Raw genomic sequence first — 19,618 nt, forward strand, 5'->3', positions numbered from 1 at the left:
TCTGCCACCGACCAACTCAAGCCTTATCGTCGCCACAAGCACTGCCCCTTTACTTCCCCTTTGAATCTGAAGGTCCGATACTAGACATCAACATAATCAATCAAACCAAATTTCCACCAATAAACAACATGGGAAATCGACAACAAACACCTGGCCTACGCAAATTTCAAAGATCTCGCCTTCTTCAATTTCAATTTCAACACTCATGTTAAGCCGTCGACACCGCCCGCATCCATTGTGCACCATCATTAAACAAAGCTCAGAGCACATTCATCGAAACACCAACCTGACACCATATTTTGGAGTACTTTCATTAAGGGGTTTGATCTAACCATTATTATATGATTTATATCTATTGAATTTGATCTAGAGATCTGGAACATTTTAAGGGTTGCTTCAACACATTGCATTACAGGAACAACCACCCTCCTCCTTTACCATATCACCACCGCACATCAATCACCAAACCACAACCACGTACAATCAACCACTGATCCACCGCCACCACCGCCTGCTACCCATTTATCCTCACCAATCACACAATTAACGCCTCTAGTCCTTCATGCTACCTACCATGAATGGTAGAGCAAAAGCGAATAACCCGGATAATCGAGATTCCGTACTAATTTGTTGGTTACACAAGGTATTTACCATCACCATTCTTCCACACTAAATTGACGCCATAAACCAAAAAAACCAAGTCAAATGAGTTCAGCACTAATTGAATCAAAATATATAAAACAATTGAATCTTTGAAGAATTTATGATATACAGTTGTAAGGATTGAAATTTAGGGTTTTATCAATTAAGTTTGGGAAGATTATTGTGATTTTTAAGTGTTGGGAGTATTTCAGGTTGAGATTGATGAAGGGTAAGGGGTGAAATATAGAGTTTAATTGCAATGTCAATTGGAATTAATGACGGATTTTGTATGTGAATTGGGGATTAATCAGTGATTTGCTCGACAATGGAATGGATTTAAATCTGGAAAATTCCTAAGTTGTGAAACGTAGGACGTGAAGAAATTTAGAGAAATTGGGATTTGAAGAGAGGAGAAATTGGAGGTAGCCATTGTCCAGAGTAAAAATGGAGTTTTGAAGAGATGGAGATAAGACGCTTATTAAAAAAAATGGGTCCCACATCAAGGTTACCTGCTGCAACAGGTAAAAAAAAGGGGAATTCTATTATAAGAGAGGCGGTACGTTAGTTGGTGTTATTCATAGTTAATTCATAGGTCAGAGTATTTTAGGAAGGACCCTTATAGTTCATAGTATTCATATTAAATAACCCTTTAATTATTGTTATCAACTTATTTTATTTTATTTATTTTATTATTATATATATATATTTATTTATTTAAAATTTCTTTTTGCAGGATGGAGAATTTAACCTCGAGAAAGAAGTGCCAAATTTGATAGGTGAACCTCTTCTTGATGTTGTTGACCGACTGAATCCACGCAAAGGCAAGGAGTTAAAAAAATTCAAACATCCTGTTGACGAAGGTAAAGTAGAATCATCTCATCCAAAGAACAAAACAATGGCCCAGTCAACCTCTACCAGTCAACCGTCTGTTCAAAGTCCTCACTCCCTAAAAGCAGTTGCGAGACAAGATCTTGAACTCCACAAGAGGGCGCTTGGTACATTAGTTAACGTGCATCCAAACTTGAACATCCCCGCGCCATCCGTGATTACAATTATGCCAGAAACACCAGTAAAAGGGATTTTACATACAGGCTTGAAGTTGGCTGCTAGTAGTTTGTTGAAGACCGTAAAAGAGGCAGCTTTTGCAGATGTCGAGAAAATTGGGAAAGAAGCCACCTTGGTTTACAAATGTATAACACACTTTAAAGGAGATCCAACTCGTCTTCAAGACAAGATAGAGTCGTATGTCGCCACCGTCAAGGCTTTCCGCTTTCTAGAAGAAGCTACCAGGGACCGTCTTCGCCATGAGGATTTGGGCAAAGAAATTACTGAAGAGCGCGAAGGGCTCAAAAAAGATAGTCATGTTCTTGCTGATGCCGAGGCGGCTTGTCTCACTATAGCGGAAAAGATGTCCGATGTAGGCAAGGAGATAGCTCAACTGGAAGATACGTTAGAAAAAGCTCATCAAGCATATCGTCAGTTAGCTAGTGACATGGAAAATCTTGAAAGATCCCACAAGGCTGCTCAAGACCAAATTGAAACAAGAGGGTCGAAGATCGCTAAATTGGAGGCCACCCCGAAATTGAGTGCAGAAGATGTAGCCGTTCTTGAGGAGAAGAGACGTTTAGTCCTGGAATTGCAATCATCATTGGACCCAGATGCTTGGATGGATTTGGTACTCTAGGATAAATTTTATCATAGGTCACCATCCTTTTTTTTTTGTATACGTACCCATTTTTATTTTGACATGATAACGAGGTACGTTATAACTTAGTAAGTAAGAGTTGTAGTCTTCGGTATACACACGTACTTTTTTTTTTTTGTATTCGTACTGTTTTGTTGTACGTGGTAATTTTGTGTTTAGCTGATATGCTGCACACTTCTCTCTTTTGGATATAATATAAATGTATGTTACATTATAAATTTGTATTCGGCTGTTAGACTATATCTATGTATAAGATATAACGTAACAGACACGTGATTTTTAGATTTAGCCGTTCACAGTTTAAACTCATGCGGGCCAGGAGCGGTAAAACGTTTTTTTTTTGGTGTGATACACATTTTTTTTTTGTGTGGCTGCACTCAGGCTACATGTTCACCCAAGTTGCCTACGTACTTGCAAAGTAGAAACAGTACTTCACAAGATCAAGCCGACGTAGTTCATAGAGGCTTGCAGTTTAGACTCTTGCTTAGGAGCATGGCTTGCAGTTTACGCTCTTGCTTAGGAGCATGGCTTGCAGTTTACGCTCTTGCTTAGGAGCATGGTGTTGTTTCAAGAGTAGTAACGTTTCAGAAATTTCCCATTTATTGGGCCTATGAGCACACCGTCTTCATCCGCAATCTTGTATGCGCCATTTGTGTAGACTTCTTGTACCACATACGTGCCATCCCACTTTGAGGTGAATTTACCAACTGGCTTGTGAGAGGTGATAATTGGTCTTCGTATTGCAAGGACTAGGTCTCCTACTTGAAAAGAACGAGGACGTACTTTTTTGTTGAATGCTCGCGACATCCTTGCTTGATAACATTGGAGCTTCTGTTGGGCCTCTAGTCTTTTTTCATCGAGTGCCTCCAACTCTGCTAAACGTAACTTGTCATTTTCATCTTCTGTAAGTTCCTCTTGAATAGCAATGCGTAAGGATGGGATCTGCATTTCTAACGGCAACACAGCTTCTACTCCATACACTAACGCATAAGGGGTTGCTTGAGTAGGAGTTTTGTATGTGGTGCGATAGGCCCACAATGCCTCGCCAATTCTTTCATGCCAATCTCGCTTTGATTTTGCTACTACTTTTCTCAACAAGTTACAAAGTGTCTTGTTAAAGCCTTGACCAAGCCATTTGCGGGAGCGTTGTACATCGATGACTTATCTTTGTCGAATTTGAACTTCTCTCCTAAACTTGTCATCAGATGGTTATCGAATTGTTTCCCATTATCAGTTATGATACGTTGTGGTACACCATATCTATATATTATTTGAGTTCGGATGAAATTCACAACATTTTCCTTCTTGACTTCCCGTAATGTGATGACTTCTGCCCATTTTGAGAAATAGTCAGTACCAGCGAGAATATACTCGTGTCCATTCGAGGCTTTTGGAGTGAGAGATCCCACAATGTCAAGTCCCCAAGCTTCAAAGGGCCATGAAGATACAGTGGGGTGTAATGGCTCCGGTGGCTGATGTATGAAGTTTGCGTAGAACTGACGGGGTTGACACTTTTTCGCGAAGTCCATGCAGTCTTGAACCATGGTTGGCCAGTAATACCCCATTCTCTTTACACGATCATAAAGTTTAGGTCCAGATTGGTGAGCGCCACAAATGCCAGAGTGAGCTTCGTGCATTGCTTCAGTAGCTTCATCTTTATTTAGACACCTCAACCAGTGTCCCAAGAAAGAGCGTCTGTAGAGCGTCCCTTTGTAATGAAGAAATTTTGGAGCACGTCGACGTACCTCTACCTTGTGCCTGGGATCATCAGGTAATTTTTGGTGGTCCAAGAAATCGATGATAGGTTGGCGCCAGTCATCCTCATCAGTCGTGTAGACGCAAATCATATATGTTGTATCTATATCTTCTACTGTTTCAAGCAGAGGTATTGCCCAGCGATTGCAGACTGGCACTTGCATAGATTCTTCTGCCCCCAGTGCCAAAGTGGCTGCAAGGTTAGCAAGCGCGTCAACCAACTTATTGGCACTCCTCGGTACATGACCAATATTGATGGAGTCAAGTTGATTAAGCAGTTGCAGCGCCTGTTGATGGTAAGGAATCAAGTCTTCCTTTCTTACCTCATACTCATCGAGGACTTGGCTGATCACCAATTGTGAGTCTCCGTAAATATCCATGTCCCTTACGCCTATTTCAATTGCCATTTGAAGACCTAATATCAAAGCTTGGTATTACGCCACGTTATTTGAGCAAAAGCGTGTGAGTGTAAATGAGTATGGCATTACATGGTTTTGCGGAGATATGAACACAACTCTGCTCCAGCTCCGTCTCGCCTTGCAAAGACTTTGTCGAAGTACATTTGCCATGGGGTAAAATGTCCACGTAAAAAATTTCTTCTCCTGGTAGTTCGTCTGAAAGTTCCCCTCTCTTTGGATTTGGATGATCGCGAAGAAATCTGCAATAACCTGACCTTTTCTTGCTTTTTGAGACACAAACACTAAGTCATACTTGTTTAAGTAGCACCGCCCATTTCGCAAGTCTTCCAGATAAGACTGGTCTTGAGAGTATGTACTTGATTGGATCAGCTTTTGAGACCACGTGTATGGTATGTGCCTGCATGTAGTGCCTCAACTTCTGGATGGCGAACACCAAAGGAAGACATATCTTCTCTATGGGCGAGTAATTTAATTCAGCTCCAACCAAGGTACGACTCAAGTAGTAGAGTGCTCTCTCCTTGCGGTCTTCAATTTTTTGCGCACACATTGCCCCCAGTGATCGTTCTTGTGCGGCGATGTATAGAATGAGCGGTTTCCCTGGAATCGGGGCCCCCAACACTGGTGCACTAGTCAGGTACTTTTTTATGCTATCAAAAGCATGTTTGCATTTTTCATCCCACTGAAATGGAGCATCCTTTTTCATGAGATGACAACGTCCTGCTAGGTTAGAGACGAACCTTCGAATGTATGCCAAACGTCCCTGCAACCCGCACAACTCCTTCAATGTCTTTGGTTCTTGCATTTCGTTGATAGCTTTGATTTTCGTCTAGTCGATTTCAATGCCTCTATGCCTTACCACGAACCCCAAGAACTTCCCGGATGTGACACCGAATGCACACTTGAGTGGGTTCATCTTGAGTTGACATGTTCTAAGTCTCTCAAAGACGGTCTGAAGGTCTTAGACATGGTCTTTTCTTTTCTTTGATTTGACAACCACGTCGTCGACATAACACTCTATCGTTTTATGCAACATGTCATCAAAGATCTTTTGCATTGCTCGCTGATATGTGGCCCCAGCATTTTTTAGTCCAAACGGCATGACCGTGTAGGAGAAGATTCCTTTTGGGGTTCGAAAACCTGTTGCTTCTTGATCTTCAGGTGCCATATGTATTTGATTGTAACCAGCAGTACAATCCATGAATGAGAGTGCTTCGTGACCAGTGGTTGCGTCAATCATCAACTCTGTAACTGGCAAAGGGAAGTCGTCCTTTGGACATGCATCATTAAGATCTCTGAAATCGACGCATACACGTAGTTGCCCATTTTTCTTTCTGACTGGAACAATGTTGGCTATCCAGGTAGGATATCTGACTTCACGGATAAATCCAGCCTCAATGAGTTTGTTAACCTCATTTTCGATTTCAGGTATAAGCTCCGTCCTAAAGCGACGTTGAGATTGCTTTTCTAGGACTGATTCCTTTTTTGATTGCCAATCGATGAACTGCAATTTTTGGGCTTAGTCCAGGCATTTCCTTGTAGCTCCAAGCAAATACGTCCTTGTACTCAACCAACAATTTGTAGTATTCCTCTTCTTCCTCTTTAGTCAATAGAGCACTGACGTAGATTGGACGAGGATCTTCATCAGTTCCTAGGTTTAGTTCTTTTAAATCATCTACGGTTGATTGTACCTCATCTTCAAGTGTTTCAGGTGCCTTGTCAGCCTCTACCTCTTCCCTGTCATCAGGTATCTGTTCTGCAGTGATATGATAAGAAGTCACAATTTCCAAGTCTTTTGCATCACGGGAGTGTGAATATGGAGGTTTAGACTCTTCAACATTGTTTGAGGACAGACCAGTGAGAACTAATACTCGTCTTCGTGCTTTTAGTGTTTCATGCTGGATGATGTCCACCACTTGCAAACGCTTCATGCGAGAAGGTATTGCGCTTCTCAAATCATCAGTTATGTTTACTTCTTCATCGTTTTCTTCCACAGAAGTTGAGCACAGAAGAGTCTTATCACTATCATTATTGGAGGCTCCTAAACGAGTGAAGACCGTGTTTGAACGAACACCTAAATGATCACTTAATGCACCTTTCTTTCTTGTACATGGCGGAGGGGTTGACGACTTAACTTCATTTGTTCCTCGTTTATCCAGTCGAGTGAAGACAGAAGGGCAATTTGTTGTAGGACTCGGTCTCCCCAGCCTATCGAATACAGAAGGACGAGCTCTCTGTACAGGTGGACTTATCCTGTCGAAGACTGAAGATGTTGATAGTGTTTTAATGTCTTCTGCTTCATTCTCCTCGGCCTCTTCCACTGTGACATGTTGTGAAGATGTAGTAGTTCTGTTCCTACGAGCACTGATCTTCACGGGTGTGGGAGACTTATAACCAAGCCCCCCCGCTTTAGTCTCTATAAAGCTTCCTTCTTGCTTGAACAACTCCTGTTGTATTTTGTTAAGCCCATATGGTTCAACTTCTACAAGTTTCCCAAGCGGATTTGGTTTTGTAAAGTCGTAACCTGCCTTTGCCAGTAGCTTGTATGCGTTGGAATCAAATATTCCCACATTCTGATCGCTTGATGATGGGTTTGATGAACAGACGAAACCGACTGGAAGAAGTCTCATAACTTTCATTTGGTTTGAACTTGGAAGAGGTGTGGTGACTTTCGCCATCCATTCTTGCTTGATCATTGGGCTTGGTTTACTTTTGTCCTTAAGATCTTTATTTGTTAGACATTCTGCAAAAGGACTATCTCCTTCTTTGTGGCGGGACTTGGGAATATACCGCAATACTGGCGAGGTAGACTTATGTGGCATTTCTTGCTTTTTGGGTGATGTAAAGGGGGTAGATGCTTTAATAGCGTTATCTATATTTTGCTTATAGTTTTCTTTAACATGACTCGTAACAACATCTTCTTTGGTATTCTCTTTCAGCTTACCTCCTTTTCCAGTTGAAGAAATGGTAGTTGGCATGAACTCACTAGAAGTACCATTTTCCTCAAAGAACTTTGCGTCAGCGAAGAAAGAGTCAGCCTTAGTGAAAGGCTTGGCATCTCCATTTATCTTCCTTTCACCGCCGCGATAATATTTCAAGCATTGATGGAGGGTTGATGTAACGACTCCATTTTCATGTTTCCATGGTCGACCTAATAATAACTTGAAGGATGTCTTGGCCTCGATGATATGGAAGAGTGTTTCAGATGACAAGTCATCCATGCTAAGGTTTAAACGAATCATGCCAATAGCCCGCTCTCCATTTAAGTTGAAACCGTGAATTACTGTTCGACTGCTAGAAAGTTCATCAACCGTGATGCCTAGCTCTTTCATGGTTGATTTGGGCATGCGATTTACTCCTGAGCCTCCATCTATTAAGATTTTGTTGACTTTTTGTCCTCGAATGTAGCCTGACACATAAAGCGGTCTATTGTGAGGCTTGGAACCAAGAAGCAGATCTTCATCTGAAAAGGTCAAGGCTGCATTGCAGAAGACACATTGTGTTGACGACTCTGCAAACTCTCCTACATCTTTCATCTTGCCAGCGTATAGTTCTGGTTTATCAAGTCCTTGGAGTATTATCTGACGCTTCTCTTTAGGCAAGTGAAAGATTTGTCTCCACCCCATATTTGCGGGAAGGGCGTTGAGAGCCTTTACAACTTCATTTTCCTTTTGAGGGTAAGATTTCAATTGTTGTGATGGTACCGCATCATCTGCTTCGTTTTCCTTTACTTTTTCTTTATCATCATGACCTACTACAGAAATGGTACATACGGTAACATTGTTCAAGAAATCTCTTGGAAGGAATTCCTCTAGGGCAATATGACTCAACGATTTTTGCTTAGGCATATTGATAGGCAAGACACATGGTTTGACCACTGTTTCAGACTTCTTCTCCCTATCAGACATGCAAGATTTCATCTTCTTTGATTGCTTTCGTCGATGATGGACATGTTCGACTGCTTGCCATACTTGTTTCTTTGTCTTCTTACGAGTGACTAAGGTCCACCCTTCGTCAACATCATCTACATTCTTCTCATCTTGAGGACCTAATCCTGCTTTTGGGGATGTCGATGAAGATGGCTTTTGAAACCATATAGCAACAGGTTCAAGGCTCCCGAATTGCAACATGCATACATCCCACCCACAATGCATCGTTGGCTCCTCGTGTTCCTCATGCTGCTCCAATACTGCAGTAGTTTGATTTGTAGCTACTGTTTCATCCAAGTCAAGGATAATTTTTCCGTCTCTGGAGAGCTGCATAATTTTCTCTTTCAGTGTTACACACTTTTCAAGGGGATGACTTACCAGTCTATGATAGCGACAATAGTTGGGATCACTTGTCTTGTTAACCTGGTCAGGTCTCTTGGACTCTGGCAGTTGTATAACCTTTTTCTCTAGAAGGTCATCTAGCATTCCGGCTAAGTCAGAGTCTGGAAAGGGTATTTCTTAGCTTATAACTCTTTTAATGTGGGTTTGTCCCGCTGATAATTGTAAGCATATGAGTCCTTCTTCTTTTCATACTTAGGCTTTGATGAGATTTTAACGGGCGAGCCGCTGTTTTCGACGACCATTGCCTCCTTTCCTATCGACTTGAAGCCTTTATCTGTCTTTCTGAACTCCTTCTTTTCACTTGGCGTCTTAGAAGAGGTTGATCGAGCTTTGCCACGCCCTTTGATTGTAATTTCCATGTCGTGAGCGAGGGTTGCCAATTCTGGAAAGCTTTTTGGCTTGATTCCTTTCATTATATAAAGAATATCCCAGGTCATCCCGTTAATGCACATTTCCACTGCTGAGGATTCACTTAAGCGATCTTTGCATTGCAGACTCAATGCACGCCATCGATCGATGTAGTCGATGACAGGTTCATCCTCCCACTGTGCTGTGTTTGTTAGTTCACTCATGCTGACAATACGCCTAGTGCTGTAGAACCTGTTAAGAAATTCGTCTTCCATGCGACCCCAACTGTCAATTGACTGAGAGTCCAAGTCTGTGTACCAATCAAAAGCAATTCCTTTAAGAGAACGTACGAACTGCTTGACTAGATGATCACCATTAGTTCCAGCATTGTTGCATGTCTCGACGAAGTGGGCGATGTGTTGTTTTGGATTTCCCTTCCCGTCGAACTGTTGAAACTTTGGAGGCTGATAACCAAGAGGCATGCACAGACTGTCAATCCTCTTAGTGTAAGGCTTGATGTAGCGTCCACTGCTTGTCAAACTTTCACCTAGCTGACTTTTAATTGTCTTAGCTATCAACTCCTGGAGCTTCTCTTCCGTGAAAGCGCCAATTTCATTGCCAGAAGTCTTTCCAGTATCATCTTTGTCATCGTCCTTATCAGTATCATCATCCTTGTCAGAGTCAGTGTGCTCACTTGAGATCTTTTTCTCGCGAAGCTCCACCACCTCCTTTTGAAGGTCATCAATCTTCTTGTTCTTTTCTTCATTCTCCTTCACCATCTTTTCAAGGAGCTTATTCATGCTTTGGACTTGCTCCTCAAGTGTAGAACCTGCAATCACCATGACTGAAGCGCTGATAGGAGTGGAAGCATCCTTCTTTTTTGGTGACGCCCTAGGTTTGCAAGGGGAAGCGTTTTTGTCGACCTTAGAACTTCGACTCCCTTCGCGCGAAGGAGTAGAGGCAGCAAGGATAGCTGTAGCAGCAGCAGCTATGGAGGCAACTGAGATCTTGCGTGGCCTGGTAGGGACATGTGCAGAGCGTAGGCTAGTAGCAGCAGCGTTGATAGCAGCTTTCTTTGCCATTCCTCTAGTGCAGATGCCAACTGATTGCACAGCTGGGGAGGTAGCAGCAGTGGGAGTGCCTTGCAGGATAGCTGCGTAGGTCTTCTTGGAAGCGTCAGGTGACGTGTCCTGCTTGGTAGACATCCTTTTTAAGTAGACTTGGCTTGTAAAGTAGTAGAGATGAGAGGTAGAGAGTTTCACGTCGGGTTCACCAAATTTGTAACGACAAATTTTGTATTGCGATAACTGAAATACAAAACAAGGAAACAAAATGAGTTTTTATTAATATCAGAAAAGTTCGTGTACAATCTCTAATAATCCTCTGATTCTAACTAAACAAATAAGGTACGCGTGCACGATCCACGTAGGGGGTGCGCGTGCGTTTTGCAGGGGTTGCACGTGTAGAGGGTGTATGCACTCTACGTGCGACGTTGACTATTATTCTTGAGAGGGTCGAACGACTTGAGTCTCTCTTGAATGTTTGAATGTTTGAATATTCGAGTTTGAATGTTTGAGTTTTCTTGCAGCAGCGCACGAATTTGTTGTGCTTGTTGACTGCTTACGTTGAATTTCACGAGATTTTCAGAGAGAATTTCAGAGCTTTTCTTTTCTTCGAGTTTTTCTATATTCGAGTTTTCTCTCCTTTGAAATGAATGAAATTCTCTATATTTATAGAGAAATCGCTGGGCTTTCCCTCGGGCTTGGTCGCATGCCCACTTCTCGGCCCGTTTGCAATTTTAGCCCAATTTGACTTCTGTTTGAACCCGAATAACTCAGAATGACCCAAATTTGATTTAAAAGGGGCAAAATAACTAAATTGAGTAATTTATTTATTATTAACTCAAATTAATTATTTTTTGTATTTTTGACATTTAAATAAAATTTTAATGCCTACAAATGTTAAGACCAAGATTCAAGACAAAGAAGGTCTTTATTTTCTTGGGTTATATTTTTTTTACTATAGTTGCAATACAATTTTTATTCGTACTAATTCTATGGTATTACCGTTTCTTTGTATGAGACCGTTAAAAGTAGCTATCCTATAACCATATTATTCTTAATTCACTCCGGAGTATAACATAGTTACTTTTAATAATAGTCGCATAAACCATTCTACCCAAACTGAAAATCGTCAACTTGTGAAATCCAAATTGCAATGCAGTTTGATTAGACTCGTATTAAAAATCTTTATTTGTTTTAGGAGATTTTCTACTATGTATCTTAAGTTTACAAATTCTAACATATACCCTTAGCTTGGATTTTTAAGGGTTAAATCTTGTAAAAAAGTCGTTTATTGACGAATTATCAACTAAAATCGCCTAAAAATTGGAAGATTTTTTCATGGAGTTTAAGCTATCCCTTAGATGTCAAGATATATGTATTAATTTGGTTAACTTTCGTCATAATGAATGTCAAATTTCGTGTTTTGAAGCATCATTATACGCTGTATGTACTGTCAGCAAATAAAGTTGACCTTTTGTACGGGTTGATTTCGAAATGGGAATTCCACCAGACCAGCAGAGATTGATCTTTGCCGGGAAGCAGCTTGAAGATGGCCGCACACTTGCTGATTACAACATTCAGAAGGGTTTGTTCTTCCGATAATATACTACTTATTTCTATGGCCTAATTTCATGTCCGGTGTCCCACTCCTCTTTTTCGATACATGCTGAACTATAAATTATAATGTGTTTGTTATTGTAGAGTCGACTCTGCATCTTGTTCTAAGGCTGCGTGGTGGAATTATCGAGCCTTCTCTACAGGCCTTGGTTAGGAAGTATAACCAAGACAAGATGTAAAGAATAAGAATAAATGTATATTGAATGTGTTAACAATTACAGGGTACAATGGATGATTATATACTAAAGAATAGGGTGAAACCTAAGCTAACTAAACTCCTAGAGAATAGGTAACAGAAGAGTAAGAGAAGGAAGTACAAGCTAAGACTATTGACTAAGCTTTAACAACTAAGACTAAGTCTAGCTAAAGATTAATCACGTGGGATTTGAAGTAGTAGACTTAGTATCTTTAACATGCTCCCTCAAGATGGACGGTCGGAGAGTAAGGCCAATCTTGGAAGATAATAGTAGAAACCGGGCCTTAGATAGTGGTTTAGTGAGAGTGTCTGCGATTTGATTGTCACCATTAACATGTTGAACTCGTATAGACCCATGTTGGACTTGTTCCCGAACAAAATGAAAACTTAAGGCAAGGTGTTTCATACGGGAATGAAAAATCGGGTTGGCGGAATAGTTTTTAGCACCCAAATTATCACAGAATATAACCGGGGGCGATGGGACAGCAATGCCGAGCTCACTGAATAATGATTTTAACCATAAAAGTTCCGCAGTGGTATTGGCAACAGCTCTAAATTCCGCTTCAGTAGATGAGCGTGATATAGCCTTTTGCTTTTTGGACGACCAAGATATAGGATTTTGTCCAAGAAATACTACATAACCGGTGGTCGAGACATAATCATGAGGATCACCTCCCAAATCCGCATCACAAAAGGCATGAAGATTGAAGGGAGTATTCTTGAGTAAATGTATACCATGATGAATCGTACCTTTGAGAAATCGAAGCAATCTTTTAAGCGCGGTCCAATGATTTGCTGTCGGGTGCGTCAAGAATTGAGCTAACTTGTTAACTGGAAAGGCAATATCGGGACGCGTAAGTGAAAGGTACTGTAAGCTTCCAACAATGGCGCGGTACTTGGACTCGTCTTGAATTGGGTTGGAATCTTCACGATGCAGGGGTGGAAACGAAAGCATGGGAGTCGTAGAAGGACTACAATCAAGCATATCGTATCGGGTAAGAACATCAGTAATATATTTGGACTGATTAAGATGAAGGTCGGCTGATGTCGGGGTGACCTCCATCCCAAGAAAGTAAGAAAGGCAGCCGAGATCTTTGAGGGAAAAACGCACTGATATGGCTGCAATGAATTTATTAACTTCATTCGAATGAGAACCTGTGACAACTATATCATCAACGTAAACAAGAGCATAAAGACGGACATTAGTTTTATCGTAAATAAATAATGACGGATCAGACAAGGAATTGCGAAACCCGTATGACAGAAAATAATTTTTGAGCTCAGTAAACCAAGCACGAGGTGCTTGTTTGAGCCCATAAATAGCTTTACGTAATTTACAAATATGAGACGGAAAGTCGAGATTTATAAAACCTGATGGTTGTTCCATGTATACATCCTCGATTAGCGTGCCTTACAAGAAGGCATTATTAACATCGATTTGACGAAGCGACCAACCATGTAAAATAGCAAGGGAGAGTATAAGGCGGATGGTGGTTGGTTTAATGACGGGACTAAAGGTTTCAGTATAGTCCAAACCGGGTCGTTGATGGAAACCTTTAGCAACTAATCGAGCTTTGTGTTGCTTTAGGCTGCCATCAAGATTATACTTGAGGCGAAAGACCCATTTGCAACCGATTACATTCGGGGCAGAATCAGGGGGAACAAGGGACCAAGTTTGATTGCGAGAAAGGGCGTCGAACTCGGCCTGCATAGCTGCTCGCCACAAAGGGTCAATAAGAGCCTGTTTAACAGTCGATGGGGTTACAAATTGGGTGGAAATAGTGGTGAGTTGGGCATATTTCGGGTTAGGTTTGCGGATGTTGTTGCTTAGGCGGGTAATGGTTCGGGTAGGAGGAGGTGGAGGTGGTGGAGGGGGTGCGGCAGAGGCAGGGGAGGGAGAAACAGGGGAGTCTGCGGGTTCAATGGGAGAGGGAGTGGTGGAATCAGGGGTGTGCGTGGGGTTGGGAGTCGTGGCAGGGGTGGGTTTGGTGGAGGCAGGGGTGTCGGAGGTGGAGAAGGTTGAGGGGATAGACGTTGGTGATGGGGTCGAAGTTACAGGAATAACAAAGTCGCACCATTCAGTTGAGGTAAGGGTTGGAGAGGATGCAGTAGGTTTTAAAAGCTCAGTGTAGGGAAATTGATCATCTACAAAACGAACATGACGGGATGTATAAATACGGTTAGTGAGCGGGTCAAGGCATAAGTAGGCACTTTGGGTCGTGGAGTAACCAATAAAAATGCACTGAGTGGAGCGGGGCTGGAGTTTGTGATCCGTGTAAGGTCGAAGCCAAGGAAAGCATAAGCAACCAAAGCTATGAAGGTTTGTAATATTAGGATTTTTATTGAATAATTTAGTAAAAGGAGATGAATTTTGAAGGGACGGGGTAGGAAGTCGATTTATTAAATAAACGGCGGTGGAAAAGGCGTGAGGCCAAAAGGAAGTAGGTAATTTAGCGTGAGTAAGGAGAGACATACCCGTTTCGACGATATGGCGGTGCCTACGTTCAGCAAATCCGTTGTGCTCCGGTGTATGAGGTGGGCTCGTTAAATGGTTAATACCCGTGAGATTGAGATGTGACGTTAATTTTCAAAATTCCCCACCATTGTCGGAATAAAATTGCTTAATTGGCTTATTAAAATAATTCTCAACAATGGAACGAAATTTAAGAAATGTAATTTCGGTGTCGGACTTACGTTTTAGCGGGTATAACCAAATATAATGAGTAAAGTGGTCAACAAAAATGACATAATATTTAAACGAATCGGTAGATAAAATAGGTGAACTCCAAACATCGGAAAAAATAAGATCTAATGGTGCCTTAGAAATTAAAGTAGTTTGTCCAAAGGGTACTTTGTGACTCTTATTAATGTTACACGAAATGCATTGCTCGGAATGGGAAATTCGAAAATTAAATTGCGAACTAATAACTTGAAGAGTTTTATTTGATGGATGGCCAAGTCTATGGTGCCACGAAGCTTGACCTGGGGCGACAGCTATTTGAGCTTGAGGCGATGTCGGATGCCAAACGTAGGAACCGTCAATAAGGGGCCCTTGAAGAAGGACCGCTCCCGTCGGATTTGCCTTAATACAAAAAGAAGTAGGTGAGAAAACGGCATAGGCATTATTATCGGTACAAAATTGCGAAACGGATAATAATTTTCGTGAAATTTTAGGAACTACGAGAACATTAGTAAATTTAAGAGGAAAGGAAGAAGAAGGCATAGTAAAAGAACCAGAGTGAGTTATGTTGAGCGCGGAGCCATCGCCGATGACGAGATCATCAGCACCATCATAAGCTTGATGAAGGGACAAGGTATTTAAATCATCAGTGATGTGGTGCGAAGCACCACTATCCACGGTCCAAGAAGCAGATGGATGGGTAGAGGGATGAGTGGCGGAATGGGCCTGGGGTTGAGGGCCGCAGCGTTGACGAGTTGGGAAGACTACATTCGGGTATTTGGCCTGAAAGTCACGACAATTAGAGGCAACATGACCAACTTCGTCACAAAAATGGCAGCGACCCTTGTAGGGTTTGGAGTAACCGGGTTGAGGGGTTTCGGGATAGGACTGTTTGGGCGGGTAAGATTGGCGTGGTTGGGATTGACGGGTATTGTAGTTGTGGCGATTATTATTATTATGATTGTTGGGTCGATAGGTAGCAGCATGAGCGGAGGGATTAAAGGTTTGGGTATTCGGGTTTGGGGTGTTTTTCAGACGGAGTTCCTGTGATAGCGGGGTTTGTCGCACTCCCCCGATCAAACAAATAACTTAACTAATGTAGTAGGGTAGTCGAGGTCGAATCCACAGGGAGCATGGGTGATTACTAATTGTCTAAATTCTCGTGCTTAGCTAAGTCGGCAATATAAGATGAGATTGTTAAACTAAACAACTAACATAAATGAAATGAAATGCAAATTAACTAAAGATGATAAATGAGTAAGAGAGGAATAAAGTTGTAAATCAAATGAATAAAAGGCCTAGAACTCGGTTCTCCCACAACAATTCGTAATTCCATATACTAATTCCCTAGGCTAATCACTAGGGTAGACAAGCAAGGAGGAGATGGCTCTAATTCGCCTAAGACCCCCCTCTCGGGTTCGAAGTAGGACACTAGCACTACCCACCAACCCCCCTCTCGGGTTCGAAGGTCGGAATCCTTGACTCAACACCCAACAACCCCAAAAACGTGCACTTCTCCAAGGAGGTCAAGAAATCGGTCAAGGTCATTAAGCCCCCATCTTAATCCGGGTCATCCCACTCCTCCTCTCGGAGGTCGATTTCAAACGCTAGTCTAGAGGTACCCTCCCTTAGTTCTCCCTTTCGGTCTCAACCAAGGTTAGCGATAAGACCAAGTTCCGGGTACCCGATTTACAACCTAACCAACTCTCGTTGGTGGACAAGGGTTACAAGTCTACACTACCCAAAATCGATCCATAAGTCAAGTCAATCCTCTAAACTACCCTCACCAATTTCCCCAAATAATTAGCCTTTATGAGATTCAATTAGTGAAACTACTCATGTCGGGTCAAACCGAGTCCTAGTAGAAGACTACTCACTAATCATGTTCCTAATTGCAAGAGAAACAACAAAGATGGAAACTTTATGCATAATCATGATGGAAGTACAAATTCTATTACTAATCATGCAACAATCCAACTTAAATTATAAGGAAAGACAATTTAATTCAAGAAACAATGAAGATTAAACTAAAGGCACAAACTTTAACTCAATAAACACAAAGACTCAATCTTTAACATGAGAAATCAAAGATTCAATCTTGTAAACAACAATGGTGAGAAGAGAAAAGATGAACAAGAGAGAGAATAACAACAATCTAACATAAACAATTAAGATTAAACTTGAAAGAAAAATAAATGTAAACAAATGAAATTAGGAAGAGAAATTATACCCACTCAATAGCAAAGAAATGAACTTGGATTGAAATATGGAAGGATTCTTCAATTCTCCAAATACAACCCAAAATTACTAATTGTAAACTAATGAAAAGAGAAGAACTTGAATGAACAAAAGAAGAATTAAACTAATAATTAAAGAAAGATAACAACTTTTTATTGAATGAAAATAAGAGAGGAAATATGAGGGTTTTTACAATATTGAGAGAATAATAATGGAGGGACTAATTTCTAATTTAATTTCTAAAGTAGTAATGTGTAATGTCCCCCTTGTTCTATTCTAATGTGGTCTTTATATACCACTTTACTAATAATTCCCCTAATACCACTAATAATAATAATATTAATAATAATAATTGTTCCGGGTGTAATTCCAGAGCAGTTATATGTTACCACCCGTGCTTGTAGAATGATGTCTTTAGTTGAATCCTCCTTGCGGTCTCCTGAAACAATGAGCAAACTGAGGGCTCGGCTTTGGGCCGAGCGAACTCACTCCGACGCTCAAGTCAGTAAACTTAGAAAGATAAGTTGTTGTTACTTGGTGAAGTATATATTGTAGAGAGATAAGGAAGATATTACCAGTTGAATAGTGATTCTTAGGTTAAATTGTGGATCCTTTACTCAATGAGAGTAGAGGAGTATTTATAGACTTTCACCTTTTGTCACGTAGTGGCCAAGTGGCCAAGTGGCTAGCAGGTAGAAAGACTGATCTACCCCTCGGCCGAGGGACCTATGGCAGGCCGGCGGGCCCTGTTGACTCACCGCCGAGGGGTCTTGGATATGAGTTCGCGGATGTGTGCCCGGTGGCCGATTGCCCGGCCGGGACCCATCGACAGCCGACAGCCTCGTCGGTTAATTTGCCTAAGCCGTTGACTTCTTGTGGATATCTTTGACCTTGCTCAATATGTTGGTCAGTCGGGTGCGAGAATATGCCCCATCAATTTGCCCCAGCGTAGTCATGCCGTGGTATGGGCTCCGATGTACGTTGAGCGTATATTCTGCGTAAGACGAAATTTTCTCGCCCGGCTTCTTCTACCTCGGCGTGGCTCGCTTAGGTCGTACCATATCCCCCTCCACATGGTTGTGTAATGGACATCCGATGTGGAAAAGGCAATGACGTTGCCGAGACTAGGGTTGTGAGTGCGGTTGTTTCGATTGCCCCCTGGCGGTGCTTTACGGCTTGGTTGATCATGTGGCGGCGGAGAGACGGATACTTAGGAATTTGTTGAGGAAGATGAACAGGCAGAGAGATATGAAGGGGCGTGTTGAAGACGCTTGGTCTTTGTTACATTGATTGACATTCAAACATTTGTTGCAACGATTGACATTCCGTGGTTGCATGTTCGACACGTGTCTGTTTGTTGATTGGCTGACGTTTCATGGGCTGTGCCCTGATTGGTCCCTCTTCATGGGCTTTCCTCTATAAATAGGGTACTTAGTCCCTGAAATTGGCCACCAATTTCATTTTCTCAAAATTTTTCTTCTTTCTAGCCCTTGTGACGAAACCTCTCTCTAGCTTTCAGAATCATTACTCCGGCGTGGCATTTTTCTTCAAGGTAAACAAATAAATTCTCTTTTTAACTCGTAAGTTTTGTTGTAACATGTCTTCTGCTGGTCTTTGGACCTAGTAAGCTGCGCCGGGGTTCCCGTCGCGTCTTGATGAGGAGGAGATACTAAACGCCATCCCGATAAGGTTTGGGGGCCCTAGGTCTCCGTCTCTTGAAGTCGATCCAAAAGCTCCGGAGGGTGGGGAGGACGATGATGTTGATGATGACTGTGAGGAAGGGATCCCTTCTGGTGAAGAGAGGCCGCATATCCTGGACCACGGCGAGGCGTGCATGACTGGTCTTGACCGTGCCTGGACCAATAAATTCGCCAGTTGTTCCGGTGGAACTCTTTTCGAGGGTCATTTCTACTTCGGTGAGGGGTACAAAATTGTTATCCCTGGGAAGGGTCAGGCGGTCTGTTGCCCTCCTCCGGGTCATATCGGAGTATATATCAGGCATCTGGAGTATGGCCTCCGGTTTCCTTTGAATAAACACGTCACGGCCATCATCAAAGCTATGAACGTTGCCGTGGCTCAACTGCATCCGTTGGCCATTAGGACGATAGTTGGCTTCGTGTGGCTCTGTCTTTTCAAGGGGAAGGTACCTACAGTTAACTTATTCCGCCGGCTTCATCATCTTCGGGCATCGACCCCTGGTAAGGTGGGGTGGTACGGCATGCGAGATGGAGCGGGCGTCCTCTCTGTTGATAAGCTTTCTTCCGCAAGGACTGGAAGGGGCGGTGGGTATATGTCGAAGTCGGATGACTATCCGCTGCCCGGTCCTTCCAAAGACCAAGTCAACTTACGGTGCGAGAGTAAGAGGGAGCGTGAAAAATGGGTCTCCCAGAGTAAGCACAAGATGGATGCCGGCGGGGTTCCTCTTGGTGCCGACGAGGAGCGGGCGATCGTCTGTTTGATCTTTGAGAAGGGATGGGTGCCCCGACTCGGATTATTCTTCAGGATGAGTGCTTTGCCGCGTCGGCCTCATACCGGCCCTCAACCAGGGTGAGTAGGGTCGGTGTGAGGCCCATCTTTGCCTATTACGCTCTGTTTTTAGCTTTGTTTTACTTCTTTTATGTAACTC

General features: G+C 42.3%; 1 protein-coding gene across 1 annotated transcript in view; it reads left to right on the forward strand.

The window, feature by feature from the left end:
* LOC141620845 (ubiquitin-ribosomal protein eL40z fusion protein-like) overlaps window positions 1-19,618 on the forward strand; it is a 69,507-nt gene that overhangs the window by 33,485 nt on the left and 16,404 nt on the right. Inside the window, exons 2-4 of the mRNA XM_074437608.1 lie at window positions 7,140-7,146; window positions 11,742-11,846; window positions 11,963-12,043. Of these exons, the coding sequence (XP_074293709.1) occupies window positions 7,140-7,146; window positions 11,742-11,846; window positions 11,963-12,043 (193 nt within the window). The remainder of the gene's footprint in view (window positions 1-7,139; window positions 7,147-11,741; window positions 11,847-11,962; window positions 12,044-19,618) is intronic.

Source organism: Silene latifolia, chromosome X (genome assembly GCF_048544455.1).
Source record: "Silene latifolia isolate original U9 population chromosome X, ASM4854445v1, whole genome shotgun sequence".
Classification (NCBI taxonomy): Eukaryota; Viridiplantae; Streptophyta; class Magnoliopsida; order Caryophyllales; family Caryophyllaceae; genus Silene; species Silene latifolia.